General features: G+C 46.8%; 1 protein-coding gene across 1 annotated transcript; it reads right to left on the bottom strand.

The window, feature by feature from the left end:
• Positions 1 to 230: 230 nt before the first annotated feature.
• LOC101175548 (homeobox protein Dlx3b-like) lies at positions 231 to 9,365 on the bottom strand. The gene is made up of 3 exons (XM_023957954.1): positions 9,080 to 9,365; positions 2,069 to 2,325; positions 231 to 980 (listed from the first exon to the last, which is right to left on the bottom strand). Exons 1-3 carry the CDS (start codon positions 9,363 to 9,365, stop codon positions 621 to 623), a joined length of 903 nt encoding a protein of 300 aa, XP_023813722.1. The 3' UTR covers positions 231 to 620.
• Between the last annotated feature and the right edge of the window lie 5,422 nt (positions 9,366 to 14,787).

The following is a 14,787-nucleotide window of genomic DNA, read 5'->3' as shown; positions in this document are numbered from 1 at the left end:
CACAAGCCTGTGATCTACAGATGACAAACACACACATTCTGCACAAGATGTTGTTTAACACACACACCATTCCAGGAGTAGAAAGAAGAGCAGCTGGGATTTTGGGTTTTTCTCACCATTTTATGCAACTCAAACTTCCATGTGTGAAGAGAATCTGAAGAGCTGAGGTCAGACTGATTTCCTCTGCTGCTTCTTCTGCTGTTTGGTTTTCATCAAATGAAAACAGGAAATTGTTCTCGTCTCATTTTATTGCTAAAAAACACAAAACAAATATTTTTGGTCTGTTGTAATACCCCACTTACATGAAATATTCCTGAAAACTCAAATGTAATACCTTCCAGTACATAATTAGAACAAACAGTCATATTTTACTGGCATACAGTCCTTTTGTAATAAGTTACTCCCAACACTGCTCTGTCCTGAACCTGAGAACCTCCGTTGTTTAAAATTCTACAAAGATCCGATTCAGAATGAGAACATGAAAGGGAATGTTTGTTCATACATGTGTTGACATTTCAGACTATAGATCCACAGAAACAGCCTGGAAGCAGCTACCAACCCCCATCAATCAGTTTTACGGCTGAACGGGGGGGCAAAGTGACTGCTCCACTTCAGATGTTTCAGCAGACTGCACCCATATGTGGAGGCACTGCGGGACGGTCATGCTGTGTGTGCTCCGGTTGGGGCAAACCTAACTGCCCCCCCTGCTGCTGGTACCAGTTGTGGTGTGTGTAGCTCTCCATGTGAGTGGGGGACAGGTTGATCTGGGGTTGGTAGGTGTCCTGTGGCCTGATGGGAGGATCCATCACTGTTCTGCTGCTGCTGTTGTTGTCCCACACCGCTGGGGAGGGGGGGGAGTTGCAGGCCATGGGGTCGCTGGCATCTGGACTGTTTTCTAGACGCATGTCTCCCAGAGGAAATTCTCCATTCTTGTAGAGCTTCTTGAACTTGGAGCGACGATTCTGGAACCAAATTTTAACCTGGAAAAAAGGATTCAATACTTCAATTTCAACGTCTTTATTTCCTTTAGGTTCCACAAAACGACATTGAATGGGCAGACTTGGAGTGAGAACCTCCGTCCATCAGCACTGAAGGGGAAATGATTTGATGCATGAAAAAAGGTTCAGAGCACTGTCTAGTGGGTCTAGATGACCCCACTCCCAACGTTAAAGTGCCTAGGATAACACAAGGGTTAATCTCTGCATCATTCAGTTCCACAATCTTTTGGATCCAAATCTTTCCAGTAACAACAAACTCCTGTGTTTACAGGATGAGATGCAGAAGAGACTTTAGCTGTGAAGCCCAGCATAGAACCAGAACCACATTGGCTCCAAAACTGTCTGGAGGAGCCGACATGCAGAAAACCGGGCTCGGAGGCCAAAACATAAAGATATAAATAAACTTAAACGGGAAAAATCCATGGAGAAACAAAACACAGATGACCTGACCGCGTAGAAATGAAGACCGCTGAGGATGATTGACATGAACCTGGAGTGACTGACAGGACAGGACCAAAACACCCCTGAACTACACGGCAGAATCTTCACAGCAACAGCATGATGTCTTTATTATCATGAATAATTGTGGTTGGTTAAATAATTCCTTCTGGATTCCTGTGGATTCTGCCTGCAGCACACTGTGCCAACAGAAAGAGTCTGCAGCGTTTTATGACTTTGATGTCTTCCTGACATGAAAAAATGACAGTTGTGTCACTTTCACCAACACAAATATCATTCCTAGATTATTTTTAAATTGACTTCATTTCTTTGCTGCCCCTTTCCAGCTTTGAGCCCTGCCCCTCTGAAAGGTCACACCCAAGCTGTGACCTTTGGATGAAGCCTTGGCTGCTCTTCCTCTCTGCGACCTCAGAGTTGAATGCTCTGAAGACTGGAGATTCCTAGCTATGAACTCAGACCGTCACATGACCTCTGCTCTCAGTGTGCATCCCCTCACACCCCCCACCATCACCCCCGCGTAAGTGTAGGTTGTATCTGGTTGAAAATGTTTGAACCACTCCAAAGGTCTGTTCTATTTCACATCTGACTTCCTCCAGCATTCAAAGCCTCACCTGGGTCTGTGTGAGCCCCAGCTGTGCAGCCAGCTCGGCCCGTTCTGGCAGCGCCAGGTACTGAGCCGACTGGAACCTCCTCTGCAGGACGGCCAGCTGGTAGCTGGAATAGATGGTCCGGGGTTTGCGCACCTTCTTGGGCTTTCCATTCACCATTCGGACTTCCACTTCTGGTTCTTCTTTCCCTGAAAAATTAATGAGACCAATTCTAAAATCTAAACTTGGGCAAGTCTCTGTTTCTCTGTTCCTGTGTGTGTGTGTGTGTGTGGGGGGGGGGGGGGGGGTCTGGACATGTGACATAAAAGATATGGAAGAATTTCTGTCTCATAATTCAAAATAAAAGTCAAAACCAGAAATACTTTTTCATTTTAAAATGAAGCTGCATTTGTTGACTCAAAATGAAAAAGAAACATCAATCCTCCAAACCGCTTTTTCTTTTTCTTCTTTTCAACAGCGTTTATTCTGTCACTCACTTAAAATGAGAAAGAAAATGGCATTTGACGTTTCATTTTCAAAATGTTCTCTGATAAATGTGTAGCACAATTCAATTAGAAATGTCTAATTTGATCATTTAAATGGATTAACAGAAATGCTTTCTCATTTTCTCAATGTAACTCATTGACTCAAAAATGTTGTTCTTAATGATGCAACAGAAACGCTTCCATAGAAAGAGGCTCCAACAAAACCTAAATCTGAAACGTTTCCACCCACATTCTGAACACCGGAACAGCGACTTCTGCAGGTCCAGCGGACTACATCTGAATAAAGACGCCAACATTTACAAGTTCCTTTTCCCAAAGAAGGAGAGAAGCCTTTTTTTGAAGACCTGGATTTGTTTGAAGCATGATTGTTTGAATCCTTTGTGCTTCACGTCGTCATCTGTCTCTGCAACACTCGCTCATGTCAGGAGCATCTTTTTAATGTTGTTTGCTCAATTTTTTAAACATTCCCCACAGTTGTGGTTGAGTTTACAAAATCTAGTTTACAGACCCTGAAGAAATGATGGTTTCCTGGTCATTTTCAGAGAATCTGAATGAAAAAACCCAAACTTTGCTTCCACTCATAGTCAGTGGTTGGATGAATCCATTTCCTGTCAATAAATTCTGTTTTAAATCCTAATGACAGCAGAAACTTCCCAGATGACCTCTACAAAAGTTTCCATCCCCGATGATTTTGTTCTGAAAACATGAACTCAAGCTGATCCAACAGGGTTTGATTGACAGCTGAAGGTAACCATCCTCACCTGTGACCCGTCTGTCTGTAATCAGAGCACAAAAGGTCTGGGAGTTTCTGGCCTCCAACAGACCCTGACATCCTTTATCCAGTGCTGCACTGACATTTCTGGATCCTGAGTCACAGGGAAAGCTAAACCTTTATTTATTTATGCGGGTAGGTCGACAGACAAAGATTTCTCATTTACAACGATGACCTGAGTTTGCAGCCAATTTTTGAGAGTTTTTGAGGCTGATCTGTAGATGATGTCACCATAATTCAAGATAGTTGGGCTGCTGTTTTTACCAGATTATGCTTTGCAGAGTGAGTAAATGAGGATTTATTTGGGTACAGAAATTCCATTATTGATTTAACCTTAGCCACTATTGTGTTATTCTGAGAGTCAGAGGTAAGTGAGCCGTCCAGCCATAGACCCAAGGATTTATAAGAGCTGACACGTTGCAGTGTTGGGCCGTCAAAGGTTGAAATACTGCCCCCACGAGGTGCCTGACGATTAAAACCATAAGAGTGGCAGTGGCTCAGGTGGTTGAGCAGGTCGTCCACTGATCAAAGGGTCGGCGGTTCGATCCCCGCTTCCCCCAGCCAACTTGTGTCCTTGGGCAAGACACTCCCCCCGCCCTGCCTCCAGTGTGACTCCACTGGTGTGTGAATGTGCATGAATGTCCCACTGACAGTCAGAGGGGCTGTAGGCCTCTGTCAGGCTGCCCCAGGGCAGCTGTGGTACATCAGGAGTTACCATCACCAGGAAATGAAAAATGAAGACACTGTAAACGATTTGAGCAGATAAATCTAATCCATTATTAGAAATGTAGGATGTTAGGATCGATCCGGAGACTCAGACTGGAGAAGTCAGTCCATGGCAGTCTCTATGGAAGGGCTGGATGTGTACAAAATAGTGTCATCAGCGTAAAAACAGAATTACCAGCAGCATGACCAGCAATTTCGTTTATATAGATTTAAACAAAGTTGGCCCCAAGAGGAACCCCTGAGGGACCCCCATGGTTACCGGGGGTGGAGAAGATTGGTAGCCAGCCGTACGCACTAACTGTACACGGTCAGTAGTGTAACTTCTGAACCAAGCAGCACAATCCATTGAGAGACCTGCATGATGGAGCCGTCTAAACAATACTGGGTGGTCGACAGAATCAAAGGCTTTAGCAAAGTCGACAGAACAGCCACACAATTCACCTTCTCATCAATGGCACAAATGATGTCATTCTGCACTTTCAAAGTTGCTGAGATACAACTGTGTCCCCTCGGAAACCAGACTGCATGGGGGGTCAGAGTGTTGTGAGTTTCAAGAGGATGAATGAGTTGTTTGTTGACCAGTTTTTTCAGAGGCTTCCGATAAACAAGGTAAGATGGAGATAGGTCTATAACACCTTAAATCTGAAGCATTACTTCCTTTACAGAGAGGGTGATGGCTGCTGATTTCCACTCAAGAGGAAATTCAAATGTTTGCAACAAAAGGTTATCAAATAAATGTGATTGGTGATGCAATGATGTGCACACCCAGCTCAAGAACAATGGATCCAGAGTATCCAAACCGGCAGATTTATGAGTCTCTAGTTTAAGTAATTCCCTAAGCACCTCCCTTTCATTGCAGAGAAAGCGTGAGGTAGTGCGGGGTAGATGGGTCGTTGTTTATTGTTGTGCTCAAAACCCTGAAGGGCAAGACAGAAGAAAAGGCATTGTCTGCTTCTGCCAAGACTTTATTAAACCATGACAGTTTGATCAAAAACAATTATGTTCTCCACACATATGACATTGGGTAAATGGCAAAATAACCTTTTTTCCCATGATTTTCACCACCTGCCAAAATCGTTTGCGATCAGAACTACATTTTAAGAATCGATCTCAATAATATTCAGATTTTCCTTTTCTGATAGTTTGAGAACATTTATTCCTCAGCCTTCTGAAAGATTCACAACCTAAAGGTTGTTTTGACGCCACAATGAGTGTTTCAAACAAGTCACTTTAAATCCAGGAACAAAATCCTTTTTTGATCTGAATGTTTTTTATAGGGACGTGTCTGTCCAACATGGAAATGAAGGGATTTTCAAAATAAGACCAAGCCTTCTCTACAGTGGGAATAAGGCTGATTCTGTGCCATCTGTCTTGTATCGTGTCGTGTCCAATGGCTTCCTCATTGAAATTTCTCTACAAGCGTTCATAAATAAAGAGGGGGGGTCTTTTACCATTTGTACTGTTTCAAGTGCATGCAATGCTGCAGTGGTATTCAAAAAACTGAGGAAGTATATCTCATTGGTCTGTTAGAATGCTATCGGTTAGCTTTCCCTGTTGATTTTCAGTAGAATTAAGTTAAAATCTGGTTGGAGTTTGAATAATCAGAGTAAGATTTAAAGTATCCAGTTGAAGTTGTAGAGCGCTGTGCGGATTGAGCATATCTCAATTTAAATCACCAAGGAACAAGAATTCAGATAAAATATGAGGAGCAATAAGTTTGCTAAGGCTAGATAGGAGGAAGAAGGGCCTGAAGGTGGTCTATAACACCCAGCAGCAGTTATGGTCCAACTCTTTGAAAGATTAATGCTCAACAACAAAATTTCAAACTGTATTGGAACAGATTTTGATACTTTAACAGAAAATGAAAATGATCTTTGTAGTCAACTTACATCCTAAGTTGACATAACTTGATGAAAAATGCTATAGGCAGGAATGAATACCTCTATATTAGACACAGATTTTTTTAAGCCATGACTCTGAAAGGCACAAAACATCTGGATTAGCAGCACGGACAAGGACTTTCAGTTCAGTGTTGGGAAGACGACTACGGATGTTCAAATGCATCAACCCCAAAATGCTTTTGATCAGAAAATAAATGGCAAATGTCAGTCAGTGTCTGATAGTGACGCAGAAGTAGAAGGACCGGTAACAGCAGAATTGTAAGTAGGGTCTGGGTTAGGATGGATGTTACCGGAGATCATGAGAAGCAAGAGTATCGCAAACCTTTGTCTAATTAACTTGAATTTTTTTTTACCTGTGTTCAGAATGGTCATTTGAAGTGATTACAAAGTTGATCCACATGGCATCAGTGATAAGATAATAGCCTGTAGGAAATGAGAAGGGTACTTCTTTAGTACTATGACTGTTTGCATATATTCAACTCTCCATGGTTATGAGTTTCGTGATGCTCAAATAAAGAATTACCCATCTCGCATAACAAGAGAAAGAATAACACAGTGTAAAATCCTCAGGGATGCAAGGAAAAACCCAAAATAACAGCTGTGATCCAGCCCACTAAACATGAGCGTTCAGATGGACGCGAAGTCCACTATTTTGACGTCGAGCAACGACCTCACTTCAATGTCAATTTCAGATGCAGATCCAGTCTATCATGGGTTAGTCTGATAAAAACCAGATCTGGACGTCCAAACGACGTGTATGTTTTTCCACTTTTTGACGTTTTCTAATAACCTCACTGCAACATCAATGTCTGTCCTACATTTAAATGTGGGACATTTTATTAGAAGTTTTAGGAGCAAGATTTGAATTTTTACTTTATCTTACATTTTCATGAGCTGTTTATAGTCATCTTGTAATGTACAGATTCATTTATGTAGAGATGTACTTTAAGGGAAGGGCTCAGAAAATTATTTTTTATTTCCACTTCAGGCGAGTTATGCGTCTCGTCATTTGTGCTTCATTAACTAGTGAACGTTTGAACCCAAACAGAAAACGCTGTTCTGATTGGCTGAGATGCATTTGGCACACGCGTTTTTCAGTTTCAGGTCTGTTGGCTCCGGCTGGCTGGAAGTACCCGAACATTCACTACAAAAGTGGAGGTAAGTCTAGTCGTCTAAATTATACGTTCTGACCGATAATAATACTGACCGTTTCCTGGTCTCCACACTACGTTTCCCATCAGCCCTTGCCCTCAATACCGTAATGTTCCCCAGCTTCCATCCATTCATTATTCTCCTCTTTCTCATCTGCAATGCCTCAACCTCACTATATTCACTGATACAAGTAGATCTGATATAGGTGAACAGATACGAAGGCTCGTTTCTATTCCCCTAACATTCATGCCCCGTTTTTATTCAGGTGTGCCTCTGATCTACGCTGGATCCCAGACCTTGTTTGCCCCCTCTACCCCTACCTGCCTCTTTTCCTCGTCCAAGCCTGAAGCCCACGGCCGCCACGCGCACCTGCCCAAGTTCTCTGTGCTTTTCCTGTTTGTTCCTCACTAACACTAAAGTCTGCATATGGATCCATCTGCCTCTGCCTGTTCGTTACAGGAATATGTTCCCATCAGCACAACTGTGAGCACAACTGTTTTTTGTTTACTTGGGCGTGGCTTCAGGTGTTGATGGGCCACTGAGTCAAAGGCCAGTTTGACTGATATGTTGTGGCTGCGGGCCAAAGTCCCCGGGCCCACTCTCAGGCGTGAGTCCAGCCGTGTGTTGGGAGCAGTGAGACTCTTCTAATCTCTCCAACACAGGAAGGATTTTCTCAAACGTGTTAAAGGAGAACATCATGGTGGTAGATCTGTGCTCTGTGTGGATTATTCATGCGACAGCCGCCTCTAAAGACCTGACAGTTTATTCCTGCAGAAAGGTGACATCAAAAGATCTTTTCAAATGGAAATGATCATAACTACAGTACCTCTGCAGCAGGAAGTTAATGTTCTCGGGGTGTAAAGATGAACCGATTTCTATTCTATGATCCATTGAAATCCATTTGTAGAGGCAGAATTTAATCAAATTGACCTATACCATTAAACAATCGATTCAAAATGAAATAAATCAATTATAATCAATCTAAGAAAACACCATCTGGATTGAGGTACAGCAGGTTTATTTGACTCTAATGTAAAACCGACCAATCACAGCAGACAACACATGTAATGTAATGAACACGGATCAGTCCATCATTTCAGTCCAATGTGTGGACAGACTGTGAATGAAGTCATGTGACCATCCAGTGTCTAGAATGTTCTAAGAATGTTCCCTTTGGATTCTTTGGATGTGGAAAAACAACAGTGGTGAACTTTAGGAAACTAACATGTGAATGGATTTGACATTCATTCTAGTTTACTTGTTGGTTTGGACACAGATTTCATTAACTTGATGATCTGGAAGAAATCCAAGAATCTGGAAAACTGTTCAGTAGCAGGAATTTCTGTCTGGAAGTTTGGATGAAGAGGATCTGGATCCACTTTAGGGCAGAGGATCTGGATCCACTTTAGGGCAGAGGATCTGGATCCACTTTAGGTCAGAGGATCTGGATCCACTTTAGGTCAGAGGATCTGGATCCACTTTAGGACAGAGGATCTGGATCCACTTTAGGTTAAGAGGATCTGGATCCACTTTAGGGCAGAGGATCTGGATCCACTTTAGGGCAGAGGATCTGGATCCACTTTAGGGCAGAGGATCTGGATCCACTTTAGGGCAGAGGATCTGGATCCACTTTAGGTCAGAGGATCTGGATCCACTTTAGGACAGAGGATCTGGATCCACTTTAGGTTAAGAGGATCTGGATCCACTTTAGGGCAGAGGATCTGGATCCACTTTAGGTCAGAGGATCTGATCAAAATGAACCGAAAATCAACAATGAATCGGATCAGAAATATGAATCGAATGGTTGGTAAAACGATTCTTTCCACCCTAAATGTTCCAATATGTGGATCCAGTAGAGCCCCCAGTGGGCCAGAATCCAGCAGTTCGGGTGGATGAACTGAAGAAGGACCTGCTGCTTCTTTTACTTTTGCTCTGCATTGAAAAGATCAACCATGTTAACAAAAAATGTTCAACTTGCCGCTGTCCTGCAGTGGTGACGGGCACGCGCCGTGCACGTAAGGATATTCCTCCTTCGGAACGGCGTACGCGCCGCCGGGAACGGCCCCGCTCAGGTCGTAGTGGTATGCGTACGCCGGGTAGCACGGCTGCGCCGGGAAACAGTTGTGGGGCCCCAGCAGCGCGCCAGGGCCGCAGCAGAGGCCCGCGTCGGTGGAGGGGGGCTCCAGCGAGGTTTGGGGGTCTGCAGCTGAGGAACCAACGCCCGGTTTCCTCTCCTCGCAGGTAGGTGCTGGTAACCTGTTCATGTCTAAACGTCTGTCTGTGGCTCCCGGTGACGCAGCACTCCGGCTGTCCACCGTGGCGGACTGCGCCCAACCCAAGCAGAGCTCCTAATTACAGGGCGCGCCGCGCTGAGCCGAGCGCACAGGATGGATGCGTCCCTCCCATTGGCTGCGCGGCTCGTTCTGCGCCTCTGCCCCGAAGCCAACGCGGTGGTAGCTGTCGCCTGTCTGACTCCCTCCTTTCCTCCACAAAATCTCCTCTAAGCCTCCTCTAAGGCTCCAAGGAAGCCCCCCCCTCTGGAAAACAGAGCAAAGTTTACAACGAAAGGTGGACTGTGAGTCCTTTTCACATTAAGTGTCACGTTCCAAACGATTTAGTGACTGAGATAGTGGCCTGAAAGCTTACCTGTGCACACCTGTGCCTCCTCAATGCCTCTAAACACAAACATGGATCATTCTAACAGGATCTCAGCACAGACTGCTGTCATAGGGGGCTTCATAACCTTCAACATGAGGCTGATCAGGACCCCCCTACACGCCACAGGAAAAGGTCAAAAGGCTTCGTCTTTGAAGACTGTCTGCTCCAATCAATCTTACAAGCTATGGAATGGCGTTACAGAAGTTAGCAACAAAGCCAATCAAACATTTCAAGACCTTTTTGAATCAAGAATAGTGAGTAACGTTTACTTCTAACACTTTTCCCAGAAGGAAAGACAGCATGCAGGTTAAAACCACACCAAAAACCAAAGAAGTGTTAAACATTTAAAAGATAAAAACAGAAAAACGCATCAACACAAAAACCCACATTTAGCTGAGTTAGAAAGATCTTCCCGCCTGGCTCCATAGTGTCGGGACTGAAGCAGAACGTTCCAGTCTGGGGGTCCCGGATGGGAACCCGCGTTCCCTGAATGTGTGCCGGGAACAACCACTGACCTGATGATGTAAGAGCACAGGACTGTTTGTGGAAAGGATAAAATGAGGGTCCTGACCATTCAGAACTCCAAAAGAAAATGCTCTCAATGGAGTTTGGATCCAGTGGAGTTCTGCTAAAGTTCTTCTGCTGGTGTGAGGAAAGACGCCCATCCGAGTTCTGAACCGCCTGGAGGCGGTGAGGCTTCTTTGGGCTCAAACAAGTGAAAGACTGTTTCAGAAAAATGTTGTTTATTGAAGCTTCGGTCAGTGAGGTGGGCAGAAAATGATCTTCAGACAGAACCAGACAACCGACGCATCAGCCAGTCTCAGTATCACAACGATCAACAAGTTCTGACGGGAGGTCCGATGAAGTCATCAGTCACCACAAAGATTAAAGCAGAAATGATTTCTCTGATTTATCTCCATTTCTAGAACAGTTGTGACACTCTGGACTTTACAGCTTAGTGTGTAGTTCTGGACAGAAATGAGTCTTGTGTGTGTTTGTGTCTGTAGACACACAAAACCACACTGAAGCACACAGCAGGTTTGACATCCGTGAGGATAAATGATGCGTTTGAAACCTGCTGGAAAGCTGGGTCATCAGAATATCAGCCGCTTTGAACGTAAATGTGATAACATCCCATCCTCCTCCCTTATACCCCCCCCCCCCCCCATCCGTGAACCTCCTCTTTCCTGTAGCTCCACCCCCAGCATCCTTTCACCGCCCTCCTCACTGCTCCTCCTCTGTCCAAACGTCTCCCTCTGCTTCCCTGCACGGATCTCCAGAACATCCAGGATCTGGTCCCAAACAGAACCAGAACCTCAGCATCTGCATCAGAGTCCCTCAATCAGCACGGCTGCTCCCCCTCAGTCTGCCAACCCTCTGCTTGTATTTGTAGGAATCAAATCAAATCAAACTTTAAATCAAAACACTTTTCATCCTCATGTAACTCAAAGTGTTTTACAGATAAAAACCGTTTTCTAACTGAAAAACCAAAACAAAGAATTGTAAAACACAAATGATTCCCACAACATAAAGCTAAAAATCAACTATTTATTACATCATAAGATTCTCTTTAGGTGACTGCCCCCCCCCCCCCCCCCCCACTGTCATGTCGTCTCCATCCAAACAGGCTCTGCTGCTGTCTTCAGTCAGTCCCTGAAAGCTTTCCTGTCCTCTTTGGAAAAGAGGAACATTGCTGTTTTCTCCACTAATATTGTTCTAAAATCACACAATATGTCAACATTATAACAGGAAGACTGTTATAATAAACAGAATAGTCATAAAGTTGATATTTAACACATTAATTATACTGTCTCCATTCCTGAAAAGATAGAATCTTTTTATTATTATTAATCCATCAATTAGCCTTTGTTGCCACAATTAACATTTAATGCAAAATATGTTTCTATGCTGTGACATTTTAGTTTGCATTAAACATTCCTTTAATGTGACCGTAAGTCAATAAAACTATCTATGAGCAGGGATGTGTGGTCATCTTCCTCCCCGCCATCATGGATTTTAAATGAATGAAAGCTAAAAATGTCCCCCGATCTATACGACAAAAGCTCGCCGGATCCTTCTTCTGTGGCTCCTCCCCCTCTTCTCCAGGGTCAGGAGGAATCCCTCATTTTATGTTTTATTGTGACTGACGGCACAAACGGTGGATCAGTGCTGGACCAACACACCCTCACTCAGATGAGCAGATGGATGAGGAGGACCTTTGAACCCAAGTCATGGATGTTTTCCCAGGAGAGGAATATGAACGTCATTTCCAGGTGAAGACCAGAGCCGTGTGACTCCTGCACACATGAGGGGAGGTCTACTCAGGAAAACTGAACTGCTATACATTCAACAATCCTCCAAAGAATGCTGACTTGACCAATGAGCAAACAGAGTGGGTACACACATTTGTAACGGTGGAGCAGTGGTTAGCGCTCTAGCCTCACAGGTCCTGTGGTTCAAGTCCCGGCTGGGGGGCCTTTCTGTGTGGAGTTAGCATGTTCTCCTGTGCGTGTGTGGCTGTCCAAAACATGCTTCATTGCTTCCTCTAAGTTGTCTGTAGGTGTGCATGTGAGCGTGCATGGGTGTGTGATCGTGGCCCTGTGACAGACTGGTCCTCTGATGGATTCAATCATCCATCCTGTCCAGGATGCCCCCACGAGTAGCCAGGATAGGCTCCAGCAGCCCCGTGACCCCGAAAGAGACAAAACGGGTTCATAAGAAGATGAACATTTGTTCAATCTGTCAGCAAATCCTCACCATGTCATTCTTCACGTGATTGACATGCAGATCGGCCAATGGAACTTCCTCTGAGACGTGCTCACACTGACGCCCTTTCTCCGTCCCCCGGTGGGACGTCTGCTCCGCTGCACGCGTGGGACCGGCCTCCTCTAACCAGAGGTGGACGGCTTTACCTGTAAATGCCCCCCATGCAGTAGCAGAGCTGCGGGGTCTGGGGTGGGGTGGGGTGGGGGGCTTGTCGGCCCTGTCCTGTGGGGGGGCGTTCTGGGGGGGAGGGGGGGCCCATTATTAGTACGGGTCGGGGGGGATAGCGGGTCGGGGTCTCCGCTGAGGCAATCAGTGGTTGCCTCGGCCGGTTGGCCTCCTCGGTCCCGTCGAGGCCTGACCAGAGCTCTTCTAGGGCCGGCGTCTGGGGGTGGGGGCCTGGGCTTGCTCCGGGGGGGGGGCGACGCTTTCTGGCTCCTCTCTCTCTGTGTGGGGTGGGTGGTGCCGGGCCTGGGGTGTCGGCGCCTCCGGGGGTGGGCCCCTGGGCTGGGTGGCCCTGGCCCCTTTGCTGGGGGTGGGCTGGGGGACGGCTGTTTGACCACCGGGGGACAGTCTACCAGCTGTCCCCAACTTACCCCCTTCCTTATATAACCTCATATTAGGGTGAGGGGGTGGGGGGGCTTAGCCTGCGATGCGCCTTGGGGGGGGGCTACTTGGGAGTGGCCCCCCTCCTATGGTTGCCGTATGGAGTGGGCCCCCCCTCTTTCGGTTTTATTTGCACCTTAGACATGTAGGGTCCTTGGTAGGGGGGGTGCTTGGACATCACTGCAAGCAAGCAGCAGATGTCCTCCTGGCACCCTACCCGCCAATTTTAACCGCACCTTAGACATTTAGGGCCCCTTGGTGTGGAGGGTGAGGGGACATCACTGTGAGTAATCAGGAGATGTCCCCTTAGTGCCCTACTCGCCAATTTTAACTGCACCCCCCTTAGTACACACACCCCTCCCCCTTCAATATATACATTCAAACATAAACACACACACATGCACACAAACACCCTCTCAAACACCCATACACGCACACACATTTTACAAGGAAGGTGGGACCTGGGTCCATCTGTCCCCTACCCCTTCCCTGGTGGGGGGTGCGGGCCCCTTGGCGATGGCGGCCGTGTCCCTTGGGTGCCGGCTCCCTGGGCCCGGCGGTGCTCTCTCCGCACGGTGGGGGGGTTCATATTACACCTGAGCCGGGGGTGTTCGTGTCCCTGGGGGGTGGGTCCTGGTCCTTGCCCCTGGGCGCTGGGCCCCGCCAAACTTCCAACATGGCCGAGCCTGGTCGGGCCATATTTATAACATCCCTTGTGGGCCGCCCTTTTTTCCCCGGGGTTCCCCCCTCCTGGGCGGGGGCGGCGGGCCCCTGCCTTGCTCCTACCTGGACCAACCGTGGGCCGGGTGGGTGGCTGCCTGGAGTGCGGAGCGGGTCTCCCTTGGGGGGTCCTGGCTCGTACCTGGGGTCGGGGCGGGGGGATGCCCGGAACTCCTGGGTGGTGGTGGGGTGCTCGTCTGGGGCTGTGGGCGTCCCTCTCCGGTGGGGCCCTGCGTTGGGCTGCTTTCCTGGGGCGGCGCTCTCTTTCCCTCCGCGCCTCCCTGCTCTCTGGCTCTGGGGGCCTCGCGGCGGTCCTGCTGGCCCTGGCCTGGGTGGCGGTCTTGGTCGCCCGGGGGGCGGTTGTTCCCTGCCTGTTCCCGTGTGGCGTTGGGGGAATTCCGGCTGCCGCTGCTGCTGCGGCGGGGGTATGGGTGTGGGGGTGGCTGGGCGCTCCTCCTCCTTCTTTTCACATTCCACCATCCATTTTAGAAGAACATAAACACTCACCTGAGCACAGGTGTTAGCTCACCTTTGCACTAATAGTTTGCATGATTGAATGAATGAAAGATTTCACACTAGTTGGTTTAAAGGCATAGGTATGCGTTCGTGAACACTATCTGTTTTGTGTGCATGTTGACATGTGGACATTTTTGCGGCTAGCAGGTGTGTTGATAATATTTGAGTGTGTGTAAACAGGCCCCGCCCTTTTTGTACTACATTTGAACCGTACCGTAACGATAAACAACCAGTAAACCTGTCTGCTCTATGCTGCTTCATGGTCTTATCCCCCTTCCCCTCCTATTATCACCCTCCTACCCCCCCCTCTCTCTAACGTCCCTCTCTCTTCTTCCCTTCTTTCCTTTTCCGTCCGGTCCAACACCAAAGATTTTCAAACATGATTGAAATTAATAAATTTTGGCCTCAATTACAAAAGGGGTT

The sequence above is a fragment of the Oryzias latipes genome, chromosome 8, assembly GCF_002234675.1.
Source record: "Oryzias latipes chromosome 8, ASM223467v1".
Lineage (NCBI taxonomy): Eukaryota > Metazoa > Chordata > Actinopteri > Beloniformes > Adrianichthyidae > Oryzias > Oryzias latipes.
This window is presented reverse-complemented; position numbering and strand designations above follow the sequence as displayed.

Bases quoted from the DNA above. Each gene is read 5' to 3' on its own strand.
- LOC101175548 (XM_023957954.1), bottom strand. From the start codon at position 9,365: ATGAACAGGTTACCAGCACCTACCTGCGAGGAGAGGAAACCGGGCGTT. The intron at 2,326-9,079 runs GCAAGTTGAACA...CCACACACACAC, and splicing joins GTCACCACTGCAGGACAGCG to ACACACACAGGAACAGAGAA. The intron at 981-2,068 runs GTGAGGCTTTGA...CCTTTTTTCCAG, and splicing joins TGGGGCTCACACAGACCCAG to GTTAAAATTTGGTTCCAGAA.